Genomic DNA, 24676 nt, shown 5'->3' with positions numbered 1-24676 from the left:
AAAACCAAAGAGCACAAAACATTGCATGTTAGATTCACACATTACACGGTTTGTGCCCGTGGCATTTTCGTCTTTCTTCCTTTCTCTCACTGTTCTTCTTCCTTCTTTCTTCTCTTTCTCTCACTTCTCTTATGAATCAATCTCTCATCCCCAACAACCACACATGCATCACCATCAGGTATGTTCATTCCGTGTTTTTAATTTTGGACAAGTTTTAGATTCTCAAAAACACTTAATCGGACTCATGCAAAAGAAAAAAAAAAATTATACTGATTGGAATTAGTTCTAGTTCAGCTTGATTTGTGACCCCATTTGCGGGTAAAGCAAAAGGGTAGTCTTGTTATTGTTGTTATTGTTGTAAAAATTTAATCTTGCTTGTGTTGTGGATCTTTGACTTCAGTTGAAGATTTTTAATTTTTTTTCCTTACCCTCTTTTCAGCTGTTGTTCTGAGTGAATGCTGCTACCCTTTAAGGTATTAAATCTGTCTCTGTCAAAATAGATTTGAAGTTTCTCTCTCTTTTTTTGGATTATTGATGGAGCAGATTTTGTGATCTGGGGATTTGGTTATCTTTTTCGGTTCAAATATTTAATGGGGTTAGGTTATCTGAGAATTTAAGATGGGTTATGTTTTGTTTTTTTATTTGCATGTTGGTTAATGTTATTGCTTTACCGACAGTTATTCTTTGAATGATGGAATATTTGTGTTTGTTCATGTGACTAATCAGTTGCTCAAGGCTTGTTTTGGTTTTCCCTACAGGTTTTTGACTGTATAGGTGGACAGTATCTTGCACTTTTCTTGGCTTTTGCCTCTTTCCTCGAGGGTTTATAGGGTTCTTCCTTTGCTAAATCTGGTTTGCTTAGGTTCTTCAGTTGGAATGAAACATTAAGACTTCGGTTTGATTTCGCAGTATAGGGATATCGGTGTTCAGCTAAGTCAAGTTAGCATTGAGATTCAGAATAAAGAGAAGAAAAATTGGTGTAACTTTTCTGATTTGTTGGCCTGGTATTGCGAAGGAGTTTGGTTGCAATCTGACTAGGGATATTGTTTACTGATTTTACGATGGATTCAATTCAGAATAAGGTTTATTACTGTTGTGTTTCTAAGGGTAACACTGTCCTATATGTCTATAGTGGTGGAGACCCGGAAGCTGAGAATGTTGCAGCCTTGTGTTTGGAGAGTGCTCCTCCTTTCCACAGGTGGTATTTTGAGACAATAGGTAAAAGGACTTATGGTTTTTTTATGGAAGATGGGTATGTTTACTTCACAATTATTGATAAAGGTCTTGGTAACTCGGTAGTTCTTCGGTTTCTGGAGCATGTTAGAGATGAATTCAAAAAGCTGGCTAAGAAAGGTTCAAGAGGAATTTTGCCAAACATGAACTCAAATCACTTTCAGGAAAAACTGGTTCCTGTCATTCGCAGTCTGATCACTTCATTGGAGAGTGTTTCTCATGGTAGTAGTAATTGGAGAGATGGCACTTGCATGTCTTATCAAGTGGATCTGTCTCCATCACCAAGTAGTTTGAATGGACAAATTGAGGGTGCTAGCTCAACAAAAGCCCCATTATTGGGAAAATCTAACAAGCCAGATAAGAAGAAAGTCAAGGATCATGTGATTGCCATGAGAGATGTTGAGTTGGAGGAGCATAGAAAATCTACAGATAGAGGAGCAAGGGCTGATTCAGGCAATCTGGATGGTGTAAGCCAAGGTGGTGCAGGTTCGTCGGTCTCTTTGCAAAAGGACATGGGTTCAATGAGGATAAGATCAGCCCCTCAAAACATCCGTAAGAAATGGTGGCGCCAAGTACGCATTGTTTTAGCTATTGATGCAGCTGTGTGTATAATATTATTTGTCATCTGGTTAGTAATATGTCATGGTGTATCCTGCATACGATAGAATTTGAAGTTCCTGTGACTGAATTTGAATCACTATCATATGGAACTTGACTTTTTCCCAATATGATTTGATCGACAACAGAAATTGGTTTCATCAACAGGGCACGCAGATGGAAGTTACACATTGGTCATGTTGATTAGATCTATAATATTGTTTGCAGGCATGTGCTTCTTGTCACCCATGTGTAGGCATTTTAATCTGTCGAGTCTACTGTACAGTTTCATCACTTTTAGTCATCTGTACTTGTATATGAATTTTGCAAAGATTTTAAAAGGGTCTTGATTGGCCTGTTTCTATAGATTTTTTTCTCTAAATAGATAACTCATTTCTAATATATAGACGACCAATATTCTGAAATCACAAGTTGTATATGCAGAATAACTATGCCTCCAAAATTCTTTAGATATGTTTAGACCACCTTTTATTGCTTAGATAATGTTGCTCACTGCTCATAAAATATATTCTTTTAAGGTATATGTCTAAATAAGTAATGGAGTTTGGAGAACCGCAAGCCATAAAGTAGTAGTTAAAGAAAGTGTATAGAATTATAGATCATTAAGTATGTCACAGAAATTTAGCTGATGTTGTATTCAAGATAGCTTGTTTCACTTCAGTTAGTGGGTTCTATGTAAGTTTTGCCTAATAGTGGAAAAGTGTCTTTGAAAGTGGATTGGGAAGTGCCTTTAAATCCAGGGTAGGTTTGCAATGGAAAAAGTAAGTTTGAGTTTAATCTTAGAATTCTTGCTGTTGATGCAAATCTCTACATCATGCATCATGAAACGAAAAATTAAATAAATGGACAAATTGGTTTGGCACACTCATACAAAATTGAGTGATAACTTGCAAAATAATGCTGTTTTTTTCCCTTTTTTCTTAACTCATACATTTGTAGCCCCTTTGTTGTAGATGAAGTGGATCAACTTGCTTGTGCAGTTGAGAAATTTGTTAAATTTTCCCCTGAGCTAAGCCTTATTGATAAAGTTAACTTCCTGTTTGTGCCATTACCCTTTCATTTGATTGTTTCTTGAAGATAATAACATAGCATGGCTGGCTCTTGATTTGAAACTCTTTGGATTTTATCACAGCAAAAATCCAACTTAAGGACCTACTTGTTGCTGTGGAAATGTTTCTTTATTTCTTCTGATCTTGACATGGTTTTTCTCACCTCTTACTGCACTGAAGCAAAACGTTTCCATGTAAAAATAAATCAATGAAGTTGCCATCAATTCCAGGAATAGCTCATAGATAAAAAAAATTAACACATAAATTTGAAGGATTTGACTGGTATTGTCCATTACCCTTTTGTTTAACAATCTTAGCAAAGTTGGTTATGTTATGCCTATGAAGAAGTCACGATTACTTGTGAGCTTTGACTACAAGTTAAAACAATTTTTTAGTGTTTTTTATGGCTTGTTATGTCACATAAGAATGATTCAAAGATTCAGAAATTTCAAGTCTGTGACTAGTCAGAGAATCAGTATTATCTTTTTCATTATCATGACATCAATAAATTGACTTGGTTCATAAAAGCTCAAGGTTGGTATCATGCACTAAGTTGAGGTGTCCAACTAAAATTTACTTTTCATTTCAAAGGTTTAGTTTATCTTGTTTCAATTACCTTTTTTGTATCATAAAACTCAAGTCCAAAATCTAGAATCACCCTTAAGGGGAAATTTACTCAGAAGTAAACTCAGTAAAATGTTGCATGGATGTTGTAGAAGCAGAGCTAGGAATACAATGTTACACTCCTTTTTTTTTGTTAAAAAGTTCTTCTGCAATGTTTGACAACTCTTATAATTGTACACAATTCTACAACTCTAAGTCTTCGAGATGATGAGTTTAGAAATAAATATATATAATAAAAGATAAATTTTTAATTAAATGATATATGTGATGAGTTTAGAAATAAATATATATTATAAAAGATAAATTTGTGATTAAATGATATAAAAAATATTAAAATAATAGCATTGAGAAATGTAACATTACCCTTCTGGTATATCTGATTACCCTTCATAACATTACCCTTCTGGTATATCTGATGTCTGTGCTGTCCATATTTGATACCCTTCTGCTATATCTGATGTTTGTGCTGTCCATATTTGATTATATTTTATATTTTTTATAATCTTTGAAATATTCTTTTCTGTTTTTAATGAGTTGGATGAAACGTCTTTAGAAAATTTATTCTGTTGACTGGTTCAAAGATGAAGTCAAATTGCAGAAATTGGTTTCATGGCTGGTGTTGTGCTTATTGGTTGTACCATTTCCTTGTCACATTTAATAAATTAGGTATCCAATGCTGGTGAGATTATTTATGCATAATACTTCTACTATTCATCTGGCTAAGGATCAATATTTGTTATTAGTTTATATAAAGTAAAAAAATTATAAGGTTCATAGCTTGGATTGGATTTGGCCAAATTTATCATCTAACTTCATCAAAATTACAGCCAAACTAGTGAAACATGCATTGGTTTCCCATTTATGCATGTTAAGACTTTTAAGAAATTTCTCCATAACAATCTTCTACAGCAGTTTTTAATGATATTTATTTCAAGATTTTTTTCTTCACATGAAGTCAAGCCTATTATGGCAATTTGCTTCTTCTTGAGAAACTTTCTCTCTTTCATCTTTTCCAACAACTCAAACATAATTAATCACAACTAGGTTTTTACCATTCATATTTTCTCCTTATTGATTTATATGAAATGTTCGACTATATATCTATGGATGGTCCGATAGCGATTTGATAACGAGTAACATAATATGTCGAACAAACTTTCAATAGGATAGACGATAAATAGGTATGATATATCATATTAGGAAGTGAATTTTAAGCATAACTCAACCTTGTAAAATCATATGAGATTTTCAACTTATATACTTATAAAATGTTATTATCTCTAGATGTAAAATCTCCAACATAATATATTATATATTGTATAATGTCATTTTTTCGAGTATGAGATCTCCAACATAATACATTAAGTCTTCTTGGTATAATATTATAATGGTTATTTCATACAAATTTCTTTTTCAACCAATATTTATACATAAGGTTTCAAATGAATGAAATGATTTGCTTTTAGAACATATTTCAATTACAATGCATAGGATTTGTACATACTATAATTCTTTGGTAGCATCTTGAATAATATTAATGTCAAAAGTTGCATCCACAAAGCTATCTTCCCTTCACTTTTACTTTAAGTACTTATAATGTAATTTTTATTGAGACAGATTAACTTTAAAATCAATATAAAATATTTCATTGCAAAATATGCTATTTGTTAATGGGAAAATGTCAAAATTTAAATTTTTTCTTTTTAAACAAGACTTTTATTTAACAAAAGCTATATTACTATCATGAATATTACACACTTGTATTATCAATGATGCAATATAGTAATATTTAATAAGATACATTTATTTTATACTACTCTTAATTAATATAATATACTATATGTAATATGTAATGTTAATATAATCCAGTTAAAAGTTTATTTTTTATCAAACAAAAAGGAATCAAAGTCTGAAAACACATAGTATAGTAATTATATTAAATATTTTTATAAAAATACTTAAATAAAATTGTTCCGATATCGTCAATATAGTCTCACATTATTCAGAATCGAGTCAATGGTAGTTTATATACTCCTTCAATCCATCAAGACGTCTTTTAAAGAAATTCGTGACAGAACACCAACATTCGTAACAGACAATATCTTAAATGCAATGATATTTATCTCTTAAATTTGATGAGGTTGAAAAAAACTATTTTCAGAAAACCAAAAAAGAAATTAAGGATTGAGTGTGAATGATGGACCTTGAATCCATTTTCATGCCATAATAATTTATTAATTTTATATGTTTTATCAAAGCAAATTGACAAGTACATATTATGTCTTTCCGACAAATTTGATAATAATTAGAAAAAAGAACTTTTGATTTGAAGATAATCATATGAGTCTCACATCAGACACAACTCAGAGATGAATTTGAAAAAAAGCTGCACTGTTCATTTACCAGCGTGAAGAAGAGCTTTGTGCACAAAAATAACGTTGTCAACATCAACTTTTAAATAAATATGAACAAAAAAAAAAAAAATCAGTTTATTTGTCAAATTTTATTATAGATGTATATAGGTTTTTGGATATATTACATAGATGAGACTGCTATCATTTTACTCAATTTCTTCCTCAACCTCCATCCTAGTTTTTTTTTTAAATTATATAATTTGTAAATTTTACAAATTCTAGAATTTAAAATACAAAATTGTATTTCAAATTTTATTGTGTGAAAATTATTTTTTGGGTTTAAAAATATATTCTGAATTTTAAATTTGAAATACAATTTTATATTTTTAATTCTAGAGTTTAAAAGGTATATTTTAGGTTAAAAATACTTTCAAAATTTTGGAATTTAGAATACAATTTTATATTTTGAATTTTAAAATATGAAATTCTAGAATCTGAAGGGGAAGAAAGGTGTCAATGTAAAAAAATGAATTTTTTTTTATCATTTTACATTTTTTATGGAGATAAAAGAAGAAATTGTCTATCATTTTATTATATTATGTTTTTAGTACATATTTTATCAACAAAAACTTTCTTTTTATCTATATCTTAAAAAAACTTAAAAAATTATTTTTTTAAATATAATAAATCCCTTTCATTAGTTTAAGAAGAGGACATTTTGTTAAAAAATTCACTTCAAAACCTAATTGTCCATTCAGCTAATATTCTATTTATATATTAGAAATGATTTTACTATCATGTTTTAACATATATATGTTGGTTTTGTTAAAAAAAAAATATTTAGTAGAATTGCTAGAAGTATATAATTCTTAACATCTTGAAAAATTAAAGATGATTTAACACACATACTAATTTGATTATATTTAATATAATTTAACTATATTTTTATTTATTGATTTGTTAACCTACCTCCAAACCCACTTGTTATTTAATGGAAAAAATGGTTTTTTTTGTCAAGTTTATCCATAGAAACTAGGTACACCAATGTTAATTAAGAGGTAGTAGAAAAAGTTGTGACATTATAATTAGCAGACTAAATTGTTGAGCATGCAAAGTGAAAAGCATATTGAAAAAGAACATTGAATTAGGTTTTAATTTGTGGTTGAATGAGGTAATAAAAGGTTGGCACTTTGTCTTGTGTTGTTGGAGGGAGTTGTTGAGATGAAGAGGGTTGAAATGAAAGAGAAGACAAGAGTGAGACATGAACTTGGTCCCCTCCAAATAAGTAATGAGAAATGAGACTTCCAAATTCCATAACTCTCACACATGGAAGATAGCTCTTACTAATTTTCATCACAATTTATACATAAATAAATAATCTTGTAGTGTCATCTCTTGTTTACAAGATGCTTTACCTCACTCAATCATGGAGACACCATCTATGTATATATATAATGCACATCACACTAGGGTTGTTATATATTATATTCAATTTCATAGTTCAATTGTGTATAAGTTAATAGGGTTAAATTTTTTTTAATATAACACGAAATTGTTTTTTGTTTTTATAGTCCAAACTTTAGATCTTCTAGGTACTTGTAATAAAAAACTATTGAAGTTGATCATGATCAGTTTTTTTTTTTACGATAAACGATTTTTTAACGTAGATTATATCATAATATTATAATATTCACGTCAACAATTAGTCAACATGAAATATTCTAACATTACAGTCCACACTGAAAATTCGTTTTTCAAGTAAAAAAAACTAGTATGAACCGACCTATTCCAATAGTTTTCTTACTACAAATATCCAAAAGGTTTAAAGTTTAAAGTAAGAAAAAACCGAACTTCGTATATTAGAAATTACAGATAAATAAAACATATTTAACCTCAACTAATATTATCACCACTTATTATGAGAATGTATCTCCTTGGTTCATGTATAACCAAACTAGGTTTCTAGTCACCATCTCACATTTTATGAAATTGAAGACAAAATCATCAAATTAGGTTTTGGCAATTACTATTACATCTCAACATATATTAGTTATTGATGATAAAGCTGTTGAATATGTAACATTTGATATACTATAATAAAACTACCATAAAATTGTTACTTATACTATAATTACTTAAAACTATATATTAGTTGAAAAAAAAACTATTTATTTTAAATATTATCTTAAAAAAGGTAATCATTGCGTCAAATGAGGATGAATGTTAGATCATGAAATATAATTAAGACCACCTCATCCATTTCCATGGATGATGATGAGCACAACATGCATGTTCATATAACTTTCTTTTTTTAATTCTTCCATCTTTATCTTCTTCTTTTTTTTTATAAAAAGAAAAAAGTTTCTTTGTGTTATTTGGTGTGGTTGGTCTTATTTACTACCAATTCATCATTATTACACATTCAAGTAAAAGCATATAAAGGGTTTTTTTTTTCTTACTTTGGCATCATGGTCCCAAAGTTTATGCACTTCTTCACAATGCAACAAGTGGCAAAAAAGGCTAAAATTTTGGTAATTAAATTGGAGTGTGTTGTGACCTTTACATCACATGCACTACTCTTTTTCCATTAATGAACTTTATTTCTAGGGTTTATACTATAATCTTTCCACATGAACATGGTAGCTATTGGAGTTTGAATTCCACGTGAAAACTTTCATAATTAATTAATGCATTTTTTAACACATTGGTGGATAAATAGAGATTCATTACAAAAATTATATTACTATCACTAAAAAATATAATTAAATAAAAACTAATTTTAGAGATAAAAAATATTTAATTGTTATATTGAATAAATTATATACTATTTTAGAGACTGAAAAAATTATTGGTATCTAAATTTGTTTCTATTATTGATAAATAGTTTTTAAATTGATATTTAATTAGCTACTAAGGTTTTAGTTATCAACTTTAAAATTTAGATAGTTGGTAGCTAAAATTTTGGTAGTAATTAGATATCAATTTAGAAACTATTTATCAATAATAAAAACTAATTTAGATACAAATAATTTTGTAGTCTTTAAAATAGTATCTAATTTAGTCAATATAACGACTAATTATTTTTTGTTTCTAAAATTGATTTCTATTTAATGATTTTCTAGTAATATATGGTTGATTGTTATTAATCAATTTATAATATAAGCTCGTTGGAGATTATGATCACGTGTTTCTGGATTTTGGTTGCCACAAGTGCAAATTACTAAGGAATCTAAGTTCTATAGACAATTTGTGGTTTTAATTTTTTTTGTTAGTTGTTGCATCAATACATGATGTTTTGGGCTTCTAGTTAGGTTTGTTTGGTTAAACCATTTCATTCACAGACTAGTACGTAACATATATATAGGTTTTTGAGATGATATATTGCTGGGTTGTAATGAGTTCTGACTTGGAGACTTTTAATTTTTTTATATGGATTGTGACATTCCTTCATTGTCCAATTTTATTTAATGTAATTAGTTCATTGTAGATAAAAAAAAAATTATTAAAAATTACAATGCATATACAAAATAAGATTAGGTACGAGTAAAATCAAATCCCATAAGATATATACATAAACTATAACAATTTTTTTGTGAATTATAACACTCCAAAAATATTATTTGCTTATGATAAGTCATGTTTTTTTTTACTATAAACATGATAGAATATAGTTGATAAATTTGTAGTCATGTTTTTTTTCTAAATATGTGATTGAAATTTGGATTTATATATATATATAAAAGAATATTTGTTGAGTAAAGTAAAGTTTTGAACAGGTGAGAAAAAAAAAGGAGAAAAAGAAAGATGTGTTTGGTAAAAGAAAGTGATGCAATTGCTCCCTATATTGAAACAAGCCATGCAAATTTGTTCATCTCAATTGTGAAGTTTTATCAGAAAAGAATTTTCAGAAAACACTTGGTCCACCACTTCGTATAAATGGAACACCAAAACCTACTAGGTCAAACATAAAGGGACCATATATATATATATATATATTTATATAAGTTTTAGATTTTGTTATGTGTTTTTTAAAAAGTGTCTCCTCATCAAATAAATTATATAAGTTCATTTTAGTGGATAAAAAGATTTGTTTGATATTTTTCTTTATGTTTTTAAATTAAAAGTATTGTAAAAGAAAATCTCTAAAGATATTTTTAGTGACAATATTAAGTTAATTTTGGTGTTTTATTATAAAAATTACCTTCTCACCAAGCAAATTCATATACATTTCTTTTAGTTAATAAAATACTTTATTTTATTTTCTTTATATTTCTTTACTAAAGTTCTATATAAACACTGCTGCAAAACTAATTTTAGAGAAAAATAATAATTAGTTACTATATTAAATAAATTTAATACTATTTTATAGACTTAAAAATATTGATATCTAAAGTGGTTTATATTCTAAATAAAAATTTATAAACAAATTTTTAAATTGGTATTTAGTTAGTTACGAAAATTTTAATTACTAATTTTAAAATATAAAGTAATTGATACTGATTAGATACTAATTTATAATTTTTTATTAATAATAAAGTTACTTTAGATATCAATAATTTTTTAGTTTATAAAATATATTTAGTTTATTGAATATATATTTTACTTTTGTGTATGAGTATTTATTAAAAAAAAAAATTTATGTTTTTTATTTTATTTACATTTGAATGTTGGATGCTGACCAACCTGAATGTGGTCCTTGGTCAACCTCATTTAAATAGTTTAACATTTTTAAAGGTTTTTCAAATTCTTTATAAATATTTTCAAATAATTTCTATAGTAAACACATTTATGTATTTCTATCAGTTAAATATGGTTACTAAAAATGATTTTTTTTTAATAATTTTTGTGTGTGAAGATGAAAATATTGAATAAAGAAAATATTCTTAATATACTTAAAAAAGTATTCTTAATAAATAAATAAACTAATTGGTGGTTTTATTTAAAAGAAATATTTTATTACATACTTTTCCCATACTCAAATTTCATCAATATAAACTAATTTTATTAACGTAGACTAATTTCAATTTATTCATATATCCCGTATATCAATTATTTGAAATTTAATAAATACAAATTCTCTTAAATTCAGATAAATTATTTTAAACTATAATGCTTATGTTGATTGAATTAAAACATAGTTTTATAGATGATATAAATAAGTTGTTTGATTTTAATACAATAAAGTTTTAAATAATTTTATTTGGATCAATTTCATTAACATGAAATATTTTTTTACTTATAACTTTTTTTTATTCTAACTTATTTATAGTTCAGACTCATTAACATTTGTTAATTTCTCGTTTATTTCTTATCTTCTAAAAAAATTAGTTAACAATAAATTTTTTATTATTATATTATTCTAACCATGATTGCATGTTGCATATTAGTATTTTTTTTATTACCACTTATTTTTTATTCATTATTTACTAATTTCAATCAATTAATCTAAACATTACAAAAAGTGCCAATAAAAAATATGTATTTTTATTTGACAATTTTATTATTTAATAAAATGACACATTATAACATCTAATTAACTAATTTTATCTTTTGTTAAATAAAAATATACAATTACATAACTATTCTTCCAATATGATTATATAACTTTCCACTTAAAATAATTAATAAATATATTTATTTCTTTTTCTCCTTTTTTTTCACTTTTCAATTCAAACAAAAACTAAAAGGTACAATATCATAAAAAAATGAAGTCAAAATATTTAGCTACATTATAATTTTTTAATAAAAAACTTTATAGAAAAACTTTCCAACTAAACACATTTAATAATTTATTATTAGTTAAATAAGCTAAATATCTAACTCACTAGTCCAAATCAAATCCACAGAAGAGAGGCAAGATTTGACCTAATTATTTTATGATTTGTTTGTTTGTTAGTGGAAAAAGTTGAAGCATTTATGATATGATTACAGTTCACAAATTTAGGAAAAAAATTAAAAAGTGTGCCCTAACATTAATTGATGGGTCCCATCCAACTTCTTATGTAATGCACAACAAACCCTAACCCTACCTTACAACTTTAGGACACTATGCCCCTAACTCTCTCTACCTTTCCATAAATACTCACAATTTTTCATTTTTCTTTCAAAGATTACAATCAATTTAACTAATATACCCTTAACTTTTTCATATATAATTATTTTAACAATATTTTTTTATAGATATTATTGTTATTTGAGGTGTGAGTTTAGTTTAATTAAGATGTAAAATTTTATGATAATAGATAAAAGTTTTTATTATTATATATATATATATTCTTAAATTTTTTCAATTATGTTTTTAAAATTTTACAAAAATTAGTCACTAAATGTGCTGAAAATGTATTAATTATTTATTTATTGTAGTTGAGTTAAAATGTTTAATTATGATGTTAAGAACTAATTTTAGATTCATTTATATTGTGTTAGAACCAATTAATTCATATTTGATAGAAGGATTAGATTAAATTTGTTAATCTTTCAAATACTAAATTATTATTAATTAATTTATACATTTCACTGATCAATAACTTATCCTTAAATTAATTGGTAAAAGTTTTTTTTTTTCAATTGAGATTTATTCTTAGAAAGAGACCTTAATCATCACCAAACCTAGTTTTACACCAATAACATAATTTTTAAAGTAAAAAATATAATTATGCTAGTCTAAAAAGTGTAATTTACACACTCAATCATATCTCAAAAATATAGAAACAAAATTAATAAACAAAATCTTAAAAATGTAATTTATTTATTATTTTACATATTCCATTAAATTATATAATTGATTATAATTATACATAATTGATTATAATTATACATAATTGATTGTTGGGGTAATAATTCATATAACTTATATAATATTTTACAAAATTATACATGCAATTAAAATAATTGACAATTATTTTATAAAATAACACTTAATCATAAGTCCGAGTTTAAAACAGAACAAATGAAAAACATTTTAATATTTAATTAGAACGACACTTTGGTTACTTGTGTAAATCTTACAACTTACATATATTTTATTATCTGAATTAAATTATGTATTTTTCTTTCTTCTCATTTATATTTTTTTTCAGTCTTATTTTATTAATTTAAACTTTAATTTTTTTTTTCATTGTTTACATATTTATTTCTAATCAAATAAATTTAGAATAAATAGTTAGTTAAATACAAAAAAATATTAATATAACAAGAAGAAAAATTATAATTTTAAATTTAAAAACTTTAAAAAAATAAGAATTCTTTTATTCGTTTATTTTGATTATTTTGATTCTTTTATTCGTTTCTTAATTTATCTCCAGAGTTCTTTCTTATCAGGCTTTAAAATTCTATGTTATATGATTAATCTAAATTTGATGTTTTTATTTATTTATAAGTTTTGGCCTAATTTTTCATATTTGTTTTTTTTTAATAATATTTTTTTATATAATGGTAGAAATGTCTAATTTATAAAAAAAAATTAGTTTCTTTAATTTTGTATAAACTTATAATTGAATATATGTTTAATTTTTAGTAGTTTTTTTTGTTAATAAACATATATGATAATTACTAAATATTAAATATACATAAAATTATTGTAATCATTAATAGAGTTTAAGTAAAACTAGTAAAATTATAATTTTTGATTATATTAAGAACAAAATATTTCTATAATAATAATAATTAATTAGCATAGGTTTATAATAAGAAGCATTGGTTACATGCAGATATTAAAATGAAGGTAGGAGAAGGAGATAGGAAGAGAATAACACATAGCGTTTGGTATGGTTTGAATGAGTTACTAGTGTGTGCATAATGTATGTATGTGTCTCTGCAACACAACACCATGTGTTAATGTTGTCTACACCACACACAAAAGGTAACATAAATCATAGTAAATGTTTTTTTTTGTTTTGTTTTTGTTTTGCAGCATTAGATTGCAGAGAAAATGAAGGAGTTGTAGCAGTAGGTGGTAGGAGGTGTAGTTAATAGCAATAGGAACAGCAAATGTTGCCACTGTCACACTGCTCTTTCTGCCTCTCACCCTTCTCGTGATTACCCTTTCTACCTTTTCTGTTTTCTCTTTCCTCTTTCACCATATTCACCCTTTTGCCTTTTCCTTCTCTCTCCCTCTCTCATCTTTCAACTTCAAACATCATACATCAAACCCTAGCCATACCATTAGCATGCTCTCCTCTTTCACTTGCTTTTCATGTGTTACGCTTTTGGGCTCTTTCAATTCCCCTCCACACACCTCTTTCTGGGGTTTTGGAGCTCTTTCAGGTAATGTTTTGTTTCTTTCGTTAATTGATTGTTGGCATGGTTTTTTGTTCCAGATTTTGCTTTTGTTTTCTGGGTGGTTGGATTATGTTTGCTTGATTTTGCAATAGGCCTTTTTTTTTGTTCCCTTGGATGATGATGGTTTTGCAATTTGATTGTGATTGTTTCATGTAATGGTTTAACTTTTTTTGTTTGGTGTTTTAGCTCCTCTTTTAATTTTGATCCACGAGGAGGATAATTGGTTAATGTATTTATGCTTCTTTGTTTCATGCATTTTACTTTTATCTTCTTTGTTGAATTCTCTCTTTGATTGAGCTTCCTTGTTGTCCTCCTTGCCTTTGAATCCAAGGTTTTTTTTAGCTCTAATTATGGTACTAATTCCATGTTTTGGGTTGTGAGCCTTGATCTTTCCTTTTTCCCCTGATATCAAATCTCACATCTCTTCACATAATCAAGAAATGTATCCCACTTCCAAATTCACATCTTCAAATACCAAATCTGAACAAAGAGGTGCTCCATGCTTGCTCTCCTCCATCAGGGATGTAAATGCCCGTGGTGGCCCAAGATGGGAGTGGAGGAAGAAATGTATTGTCACCTTTTACAGTTCAGTAATAAAAATGTTCAAATTGCAAGGATGGCTTAGGATGAGGTGAATATCCACTTCAGTTTGTCTGACAACTTGGTGTTCGAATGCATTATGCACGTGTCTGTTATTTTTCCCTGCCTATGTAGCTAAATACATTGTTTTCCAAACTTGTCTTGACCTATCTGCAATATCAATGTTAAATTTCAGGTTTGGATGTTGAGAGGTATGACTGAAGAGAAATGTGGTGGTGCCCTTTGCGGTTTTGTACTTCTGTGCAATCCTCTGTGACTTATCTTTGAAACTGGGCTAAAGCTGAGTTTCCTTTTTTTGTCAGTCAACTTATAATCTATCGAATATGGATACCTCTGGTAGTACATGTGAGATAGTGGAATCAAGGGAAGAAATAATTTCTATGGTTGACAAACCTGAGAGTAGTTGTGCTCACAAATCAGGAAAAAAGTATTCGATTGAGGATGATATTAATCAGCTTTTTCAGGCTATTGATATTCAAAGTTCAAGAGGTCATAGTTCATCACGGTTACAAAAGAATGCTCTTAAAAGGCCAATAAAAGTCACTTCATCTCAGGCATCAGGAATTGGCATCTCAGAGCCGGTAAGTTTAAAGCAGGCACTTAGAGGGTTGTGCATCTCTCAGGCCTCAGAAATGGCTGCTTTGAAAAGATTGTCTAAGCCATGCAGTTCATCTAGAGTATCAGAGGCTGGCACCATCAAAAGGTTGTACACAGCGGTGGTAGACGAGGGGAAAGGGAATTTGGTTGAAATTTCCCTAGTGCCAGAGATATCTACTGCACCTTCTAATAAATTACCCGGTGTAACTATATCAAGTTCGATTGATCATCGTCCTAGTCCTTTGGTTGATGCTACAAAACCAAAAGAAATGATGATTGGGTTTTCATCCCAAGATCAGATTGTTCCTCTGCCATTAGAGGTTGAGGGTGACAAACCAATAATGGACATTGGAAAACCAGTACTTGCACATTTGTCACCAGTTGCCTCTGCTAGTGAAGTGGTGCCAGAGGATAGAAGGGATCCTGTTTCCTTAAGCAAAGCTTCTCTTAGTTCTTCAATGCCAGTTAAGGGGAAGGAAGCAAATTTACTTCCTGCATCTTGTCCACCTAGCTCTGGCACTGGTAATGGAGGGGATAAATCCACAAGCAGCAATACATGTTTGTCAAAGCCAATATTCAATAACTTGAACTTTCTTAAGAAAAAGGTAAAGCAGGATTTAAGTTCTATCTCAAGCTGCTCCACTCCATGTACAAGTAATGTGGACAAGGAGGTTGGAAATTCTGATTTGAAGCATGGAGTGAAAGAAAATGGGAAATTGTCTCCAAGCAGTTCAAATCATAGCATTGAAGTTAACTCAGTTAATGTTGGTACGGATTCAAGCAAACCTGGTTTCAGCTTGAACTGCAATAAGAGAACTAAGTTTCTGGTGACAAAAGTTGATGAGAAATCAAGATCAAAGGAAAAGGGCGAGTTCTCTCAAAGTTCAAAAAGTAGCATTGGTGAGTATAGTAGTAGCACAAGCATCAGTGAGGAAAGCAGTCTTAGTGGTTCCAGCCGTGGTGGCCACAGACCTCACATGTCGAAACACATGAGATGGGAAGCTATCCGTGCTGTTCAGCAGCAACATGGTAATTTAAATTTGAAGCACTTTAAGTTGCAAAAGAGACTTGGTAGTGGGGACATTGGAACTGTTTACCTTGCGGAACTAATTGGTACAAGCTGCCTTTTTGCACTCAAAGTGATGGACAATGAATTTTTGTCAAGTCGGAAGAAAATGTTCAGGGCCCAAACTGAAAGAGAGATCCTTCAGATGCTAGATCATCCATTTCTTCCTACGCTGTATTCTCATATTGGAACAGATAAGCTCTCTTGCTTGGTTATGGAGTATTGTCCCGGAGGAGATCTGCATGTGCTGCGACAGAGGCAGTCATACAAGAGTTTCTCGGAACAAGCAACTAGGTAGGAGTTGTGGACTTCTCCATTCCTTTGTGACTAGAAAATATATTTTGAAATTCAATCGTGCCTGGATTTCTATATTTCTGTTTTGAAATTCAATTGTTGTCTCGGTAGAGTATGTTCATATTTTTTTAACCCAAGATAATTTTTATGTTCAAGTCCAGAGACCTTTTTGGTAATTTATTCATTGCAGCATTCATTTCTAAGCCCAGCTAGCATTTTATGTTTGATGCTATGCACTGAACTAGAAAACCTAGTGTAAATTTTTGGAGAATGTAAGTGAGGTAACCTTGATGAATGAAATTTAAACAGAACAGACACACTTGTGCGCACAAATTGGTTGGATGGTTTAGTGGAAAACTATAGGAATCCCCAAGAGAATTTAATCAAAGGGCAGTGTTTGAAATTATCTTGATTGATGTACCAAAAAAGTCTTGTTTAGACTGCAACTGAGAAAGATGCAGATTAAGTGTGAATGTTGTATTGTCTCATTTTCACTTTACCAGAAACAGATTCCTGTGTGACAATGCATGGCAAGTTGATAAGTTTTTCACCCAGTTCTTCACTATAGTCATGCCATCACATTTGCAGGTTTTATGTTGCTGAGGTTCTTCTCGCCCTGGAGTATTTGCACATGCTGGGAGTTGTATATCGAGACCTAAAGCCGGAAAATATCCTAGTACGAGAAGATGGACATATTATGCTGACAGATTTTGATTTGTCACTCAGGTGTTCTGTCAATCCAATGTTAGTCAAGTCATCTTCACCTAACACAGATGCCGCGAAGAAGACCTCCAGTCCCTGTTCTGAAGCTAGCTGCATACACCCTTTCTGTCTCCAACCAGATTGGCAAGTTTCCTGCTTTACTCCCATTCTATTATCTGCTGGAGCAAAATCCCGAAAGATGAAGTCTGACATAGCTTCTCAGGTTGGTCCACTGCCACAGCTTGTGGTGGAGCCTACCAGTGCGCGGTCTAACTCGTTTGTTGGAACCTATGAATATCTTGCACCGGAGATCATCAAGGGTGAGGGTCATGGGAGTGCAGTAGATTGGTGGACTTTTGGTATACTTTTGTTTGAGCTTTTATATGGTAAGACTCCCTTCAAGGGCCAATCAAATGAGGACACATTAGCCAATGTTGTGTCACAATGCCTTAAGTTCCCGGGTGCTCCAATAGTCAGTTTTCATGCCAGAGATTTGATCAGAGGGTTGTTGATAAAGGATCCTGAAAATCGATTAGGTTCTGTAAAAGGTGCTGCTGAAATAAAGCAGCACCCCTTCTTTGAAGGCCTCAACTGGGCTCTAATACGGTGTGCAGCACCACCAGAGCTCCCCAAGTTTCGGGATTTTGGAAGTAGTGCTCCATCTATGGCTGCAAATAAGGAGAATGCAAATGATTTAGAGGATATAGAAGACTGTGAAGAGTTTGAGCTGTTTTAGTTACTCTGCCCTTTCCAACCCTGGTTTTCTTTTTCATTTCTTTTTGTGAGGGGTAGGAAATTGAATTGAACTTGACTTGGTTTCAAAACCCAATCTCATCCATATAACACTTAGTATAGCCTATAGCATAAATGTAATCCAAACCATGTAACAAATAGATAGATTAGTATATGTTTATACTGTACTAGAAGTTGCAAATCGATAAAGGAAACACAAGGATTTCTTTGGTTTGTCTGCCTCTATATGATATTATCAATGGATATTTCATTCCCTTTTCTCGTTTTCCTCCATGGTTGACACCTTCCCAAAATCCTTTATTTCTAGTTTTTTTTAAACTCTCTGGTCATTTGCATAGTTTTACATTATAAAGGAAAGCCATTCAAGTTTGTTACTGGCATTTACAATTATGCAATTCCGTGAGATACGTTTCATTTCTAGGCCAATGCAGAAATGCAAATAAGCATAACAGTGGTAAGGCTGGTTTTCTTATGTTGGTGATTTTGAAACAGTTCTATATGTAATCTGTAGTACTATACCTTTATGAACTGGTTAGAACTGGTTGTCTTATTCTTGTTGTATGCAGTGGTGGTGGGTGTTTTCTTGGTTTAAAGCACAGATTGGAGATGTTGGCATTCAATACATGCAAATTTAAAGGGTCAGTATATGAAGTTTATCAGCTTTGGACTAAATTTTATATCTAGGGTCTGATTGGATAAATTTCTCCATAAATGTCTTTAGGAGAAAAAAGTAAGAAAATATAATATAAACTTCTCCATAAGCTAAAACTAGCTTATGGTAAGCTAATTCGTATAAACTTCTTCATTTAACTATACCAAATTAAATATTTAATTTATGCATAGAGTGGTTTTAACTTATGGGGAAATTTATTTTACATTTTATTTCCTATTCTCTTCTAGAAGTTCGAATGAAGAAGCTTAACTAAACATGCCCCTAGTCTGATGTGAATACTGATGATACAGGATAACTGATATGCCCATGACCATGCCAAAGTCCATAATTGTTACTGGTCAGGATGATGGATAGCACAGGTTTGCAAAAGGTAAACTATAATCATTGGTTAGTTCAACTTGTGGATAAAAGCAGAATATTTTTACCATGATGTGCATGAACTAGAGTTGGAATGCTCTGTGCAAGTCATGAGCTGCTAAAGGTATATTTGGTTTATCAAATTATTTGTTAAGATTGTCATGTATTGACTTGTACAATGTAATTTCCTGAGACTGAAATTACATGCAAAACAAAATCATTGTCATTTAAGCAATTTATACACAGTTCCTCCATTGATTTTACTTTTCCTTTGTTTTGTGACTAAAGTAATTTTCCTGTAATTGTATTACATATATCTATGCACGTATGTGAGACCAAGATCATTTTCATGGTTTTAAACTCTTCTAACTTGACTCCCTGAATGACACTTGATCTTAGCCAAAAGGCTGAAAAAGGTATTTTATTACTTCCTGAATCAAGTGGAGCATCACCTGATATTCTTTTGCTTCCTGTCTTTTCTTGTAATGTTTTGAATCTTTGGTACCTTATTATGTGCTCCTGTGGTGATGAACTTGCAGATACCAGAGGATCATTGTTGAATAGTACCTACTGTCAGTGAATGAACATATAGGGAAGGAATCTTAATCACTTAAAAATCCAGAAGATCTAATTCTGCTGGGGCAAATAATATCAAAACACTTCCATTAGAGGTAAAAAAATCACAGGTACACATAGTGTGGTACTTTTGTAGAATGGACTAGTAAAAGTGGGCAACTTTATTTGACCCTTTCTCTCTTTTTAGTCACTTTGAATGATGGAACGTCTCAGAATATTTTACTGAATATCTCAGTTTGGAAGCTATGCATATTTTATTTTGACCTGTTACCTCCATTGTACCTTCTGTGTGCTTTGTTGTCATGCAAATGTTACATCACTTGTTTTAGGACGTAACTGGTGTTTTCATTACAGACTAAGAACTCATGTGACACTGTGAAGTTGATTCTGTGTTGTTGGTGTCACACTGCCATTCTGAGTTCCAATTAATCAATAGTTTACGAGAAAGAAGAGCATGGATGCAAGTTGTTCAAGTAATTTAGCTGCAGATTTCCACCCAAATTAAACCATTACTTGAGTTTGTGTTCAATTTGTCGAAGAATATCACATAACATTCTTCTTATTTGTATCCATAGATTCATTTCATTGAATTTTGTCAAATCAATTCAGTAATATTCCCATGCATGGAAATGATAGTGCAAGAAGTGGTTTCATCCACTAGGACAGAACACATCCAACTGACATGCATATGCTTAGAAATGTGCTTATATAATTTAGATCAAACAACAAATGTATTGGAATATATATATATATATATATATATATATATATATATATTTATACATGTATATTTATACTTTCAGTCAAATGTGATCAAATTCTGCTAATATTAGTTAAGTGGTAAGGACCTGTAGTCAAATATTGGCAATTTTTACTTCCACCAAAACAATTTTAAATTGCATCCTATCATTTTTAAAAATTTTCAAAACTACCTTTATTCCGGATTTGAAAATCCAAAATAATAAATATAATTCAAAACTAAAAAAAAAATTCTGAAAAAAAAAAAATCAAAACACAATTGCAAATGCATTTTGGATAAAAAATTTTGGAATTCAAAAATATGTTCTGGAAATTTAAATTTGGAATATTTTTGGATAAAGGGTTTTGGAAGTAATTTTTTTATCTACATCCTCCATTTATTTAAAGTTATTTTCGTTATTTTGAAAGAATATTTTTGTCTCAAATATATGTGATATCATTTTTAGTATGAAATAAGTTGTAGTAAAAGCCTTTGTACTTTTATGTTAATAAATTGCATCATTTAACTTTTTAAAAATTATAGATTTAGTCTCTTCTAGTTTTTTTTAAATTAAAAAAATACTAAAAACTAATTTAAATTCACAATTTTAATTTATTAGTATAAGAATCAAATTCATTTGTACAGAAATATTAGACCTTAAGCATATCTTACCAAAACTTTTAAATATGTTTAAAATTTCTAAAAGTATTATCCTGTTTTCTTTTGTTTTCACAATTTCTTTTTGCTTTTAAGTTCCCGACATTTCCTTACTAATATTTTTCTACTTTTTATTATTAATTATAATTAATTTTTTTTAAGAATAATAACTTTTTTTTAATGAAAGATGACGTGTAAAATATCAGTGTGGTGCCAACACATCTAATTTAACTTGACACTTCTAACCCACTTATCATATGTAATTTTAAAATTAAGATGATTAAATTATTTCTAAGTATATAATTAATTAAGCAATATAGTTATTGTTTTATAAATAAGATATTTTTTGCTTAATTGTATAAACCTCTTACAATTTCTTAAATAAGATACATATAACAATCTAACATCATATAATAGATGTAATAATTAACTCCCTTACTTCATTAAAACTATCTACAATTTTCTTAACACTTATTTAAAAATTTAAAACCAAAACAATCCATATATATTATCACTAAATTAAACATTTTAAAAAACTCTTTAACTCCTATTTAGTCTAATAACACAACAAGAGTTAGAATATTATTTTATTTAAAAAGAATCCAAATAAAAAAGTTTAAGAAAGATAAATTTATTTTCATAATTATAATTTTTAATTTTTGATTTAGAAAATTTAAATTTCAAATATATGTGTATACGGTATCATATGTATCGAGTTAAAATTTAATAAATATATTATATTTCACAATGCATTGTTTAATAATACTATTAAATTAATTATACATTTCAATGAATATAATAATAACATTTTAAATGAAAATTATTAATATATTTAGAATAAATTATTAATATCTGAATTATTATTCTAATATTTGAGTTCAAGTTACTCTCTCTGTCACCAACCACACTCCGTCGCAAAGCGTGGTTGTTGTGTGAGGCGCGTTCAATTCACTCGCCGAGACACGATGTCCTCATCCGGCGCCGGCAGGTACATGGCCTTTCCGCCGTCGCCCTCCGCTCCTCCTCCTCTTTCTCTTTATCACTCTCTCTCTATATATATATACATGTGTGTGTGATTGCAATGCAAGTGTAGCATGATTTGATTTGATTGGTTGGTTTGTTGTTTCATTACTAAGGTAAGGTTTCTTCTTTTGTTTTTTTGTTTTGTTCATTAATCATTCTTATAGTAATCAAATTAATACTATTTGTTTTATTCTTGTACTTTGATTGATTAGTCAAAATCTCAGGTTGCTATATTCTCAGTAACCAATTGTTAGTAATACAGAATGAGTGCAAGCTTCTTGGTAGCAGAGACGATATGGAAGGAAATCGAGTCTACACACAAAGGTGAGTAGCTTCATTACTTTCTATACTATCAATCAAGGTTTTAAATCGTTGCTGCAGTTTAGCAATCCTTGATATTACAGAAAATTGTGTATAATGATGTCTCAATATGGTGGTGAAATCCCAATAAACCTTGCCCTTGTGGTTACATAACAATTGTGGTTGGGGTTGGGGTAGTGGTTTTGTAGCAATCCTTGATGTGATAGAAAATTGAGGAGAAATGCTGCTAATGCAGCCACAATTGTAGTCACAATCTTGTCACCTGTTATGGGGGTTTCCCCTAATATGAGTGTTTATCAATTGGTATTAGGATTGGTTGTCACTGTTTTGGAAAGGGCTATCTACAGAGAGAGGGTTTCTACCAACGAGGAAATGGAAGGAAGTGTAACTTTGTAAATGTTTTACGGTGAAAGTTATCGAAACCTTGACTCTTAGGCGTGAAAATCTGATGGGGAATTGGGTATTATGAGATGTCTAAGTCCTGTATTGACAAGTACGAGATGCTTGTGGAATTTTTAAGCACTTAGTTCTCCTATCTTAATAACTAGTTGCTGATAAAAAAAAAAAATCTTAATAACTAGTTTTTAAGAGTGGGTACCCAGATGCTTGGGTGTTTATCAATTGTGGCTGTAAATTTTCAATTATGGTTGTGGACGGTTTTTTAAAACCTTACTTTGTAGTATTGACTTGTGACCCAAGACCCTCTTATTTTCATGTTGCAGTGAATGATGATCAACTTTGGACGTTAGTCAATTGCTTCCCATTCCCTTGTGTTCTTTTCAAATCATTATTGTCCTGCATTGTGTTTCTATTGAAGTTGTGTTTTGTTCTTTATGCAACGTAAAACCAGTTTGCATTTCTTGTTTGGCAAGAACTTCGAGGGAGCCACTAGAATTGTTGACCAAAGAGGTGTCAGCAAGATATCTGCTCACCCCAGTGGAAGGTTTATCTTTCAGGTTTCACCTTCCCACCTCTCTTCTATTGCATTGGATGGGTCAAATTTTGCTTAATATTCAGATATAAGATTTAAAAAATAAGTATTTTCACACCCCACAGACTAGTAGGAAAGAAAGAGAAAAAAGGGATAAATCTGATGAGTGATGTTATTATAAGGGAAGATAGAAATATAAAAAGATGTAAGGTGGTTGTAACATTTGAGATGTGAAAAAATAGAGTTCAGATGATTGGATAAGCTTTAAGTTGCCAAAACAATATATATATATATATATATATATATATCCCTGACTTTCATATTTTAAATATATGTAAAATTTTAAGTGTTGGAATGACAATATTGAGACTTAATGGGAAAACGGTTGTTGTACAACTAAAGTGGCACAACATTGTTGTCCTCTTTGATTCTTTGAGAATATTTTTGAGATACATGTATGTGAAAAAGATAAGAAGTAAAAGATAGAGAATGGATGGATTCAATTATTTCATGTCAAATAATGAATGTTTTGACTTTTGTGAATCTAAAGAACCATTCATTTGTTTGATATCGATCATGCATTCTTTCTCCCCTTGTTTAGGTTGCAGGAGAATCCCGAAGAAAAGAACAATATCTCTGTTTTGCTGAGAACTTTTGTGCTTGTTATTCTTTCTTCTATGATGTTGTCAACAGAGGGGAACAGCTCTGTGTAAGGCCATATACATTTTTCATCATCTTCAGTTGATTATAAACATTAGTATTATTCTAGTGCTCAAATATACAATGTGCATTGTGTGTGTGTTCCAGTGTAAACATCAATTAGCTGCAAGACTCGCTGCATCTCTGGGATCATATGCTGAAGTTAAAGTGTCTGATGAGGAGCTAGCTCTGCTACTATCCAGAATATAGTTCTTGCTTTGTAGATTAATATTTTATAATTTATTTAATATTGATTTTATGGAGCAAGGAACATATCATTTTTAGATTTAGTTAATAGTGATGGATCTCAGGAGCCTGATTGGTTGGCTTTTTCTTAGATAAGGAACATCTTATCCGTAAAAAAGTGTATTTAGATGGGCAAAAGTAAGAACAGATGAAGCACTAAAAGCCATTTGTATAGACTTTTTTAACATTTTTTGTTTCTTTTTTATAAAATAACTCATACTAGCTGCCAAAATTTGTTTGAATGAGATTCTAATGAACTAAATAATTTCTGAAGCGAGTATTTT

General features: G+C 29.7%; 3 protein-coding genes across 9 annotated transcripts; all 3 read left to right on the top strand.

The window, feature by feature from the left end:
• On the top strand, positions 1-2212 carry LOC137834599 (SNARE-like superfamily protein). Of its 3 annotated transcripts, none has more exons than XM_068642659.2 (4): positions 1-178; positions 440-473; positions 759-831; positions 910-2212. In XM_068642659.2, the coding sequence occupies exon 4, from the start codon at positions 1062-1064 to the stop codon at positions 1896-1898; it is 837 nt and encodes a 278-aa protein (XP_068498760.1). In that variant the 5' UTR covers positions 1-178; positions 440-473; positions 759-831; positions 910-1061; the 3' UTR covers positions 1899-2212. The 3 variants fall into 3 exon arrangements, with proteins under 3 accessions (XP_068498760.1, XP_068498761.1, XP_068498759.1); XM_068642660.2 differs by having other exon boundaries at positions 736-831; XM_068642658.2 differs by having other exon boundaries at positions 759-2212.
• Positions 2213-13560: 11348 nt separating this feature from the next.
• Positions 13561-18438, top strand: LOC137834598 (serine/threonine-protein kinase D6PKL1). The gene is made up of 3 exons (XM_068642656.2): positions 13561-14143; positions 14934-16715; positions 17304-18438. Exons 2-3 carry the CDS (start codon positions 15082-15084, stop codon positions 18151-18153), a joined length of 2484 nt encoding a protein of 827 aa, XP_068498757.2. The 5' UTR covers positions 13561-14143; positions 14934-15081; the 3' UTR covers positions 18154-18438.
• Positions 18439-22018: 3580 nt separating this feature from the next.
• On the top strand, positions 22019-24624 carry SSN2 (zinc finger SWIM domain protein). Of its 5 annotated transcripts, none has more exons than XM_068642651.1 (6): positions 22019-22160; positions 22458-22519; positions 23239-23260; positions 23367-23472; positions 24049-24156; positions 24255-24624. In XM_068642651.1, exons 1-6 carry the CDS (start codon positions 22138-22140, stop codon positions 24354-24356), a joined length of 423 nt encoding a protein of 140 aa, XP_068498752.1. In that variant the 5' UTR covers positions 22019-22137; the 3' UTR covers positions 24357-24624. The 5 variants fall into 5 exon arrangements, with proteins under 5 accessions (XP_068498752.1, XP_068498753.1, XP_090158909.1 ...); XM_068642652.2 differs by having other exon boundaries at positions 22020-22160; positions 22420-22519; XM_090302783.1 differs by lacking the exon at positions 23239-23260 and having other exon boundaries at positions 22020-22160.
• The last annotated feature ends 52 nt before the right edge of the window (positions 24625-24676 follow it).

This window comes from Phaseolus vulgaris, chromosome 5 (assembly GCF_051622355.1).
Source record: "Phaseolus vulgaris cultivar YP4 chromosome 5, ASM5162235v1, whole genome shotgun sequence".
In the NCBI taxonomy this organism is placed as follows: Eukaryota; Viridiplantae; Streptophyta; class Magnoliopsida; order Fabales; family Fabaceae; genus Phaseolus; species Phaseolus vulgaris.
The sequence above is the reverse complement of the archived record's forward strand: the minus strand, read 5'-3'. Positions and strand labels throughout refer to the sequence as shown.

What these genes read in the sequence shown, in the direction of transcription:
- LOC137834599 (XM_068642659.2), top strand. Translation starts at nt 1,062, where the DNA reads ATGGATTCAATTCAGAATAAGGTTTATTACTGTTGTGTTTCTAAGGGT.
- LOC137834598 (XM_068642656.2), top strand. Translation starts at nt 15,082, where the DNA reads ATGGATACCTCTGGTAGTACATGTGAGATAGTGGAATCAAGGGAAGAA. An exon ending in TTCTCGGAACAAGCAACTAG is followed by an intron (nt 16,716 to 17,303) that starts GTAGGAGTTGTG and finishes TCACATTTGCAG; the next exon opens with GTTTTATGTTGCTGAGGTTC.
- SSN2 (XM_068642651.1), top strand. Translation starts at nt 22,138, where the DNA reads ATGTCCTCATCCGGCGCCGGCAG. An exon ending in GTGGAAGGTTTATCTTTCAG is followed by an intron (nt 23,473 to 24,048) that starts GTTTCACCTTCC and finishes CCCCTTGTTTAG; the next exon opens with GTTGCAGGAGAATCCCGAAG. An exon ending in ACAGAGGGGAACAGCTCTGT is followed by an intron (nt 24,157 to 24,254) that starts GTAAGGCCATAT and finishes TGTGTGTTCCAG; the next exon opens with TGTAAACATCAATTAGCTGC.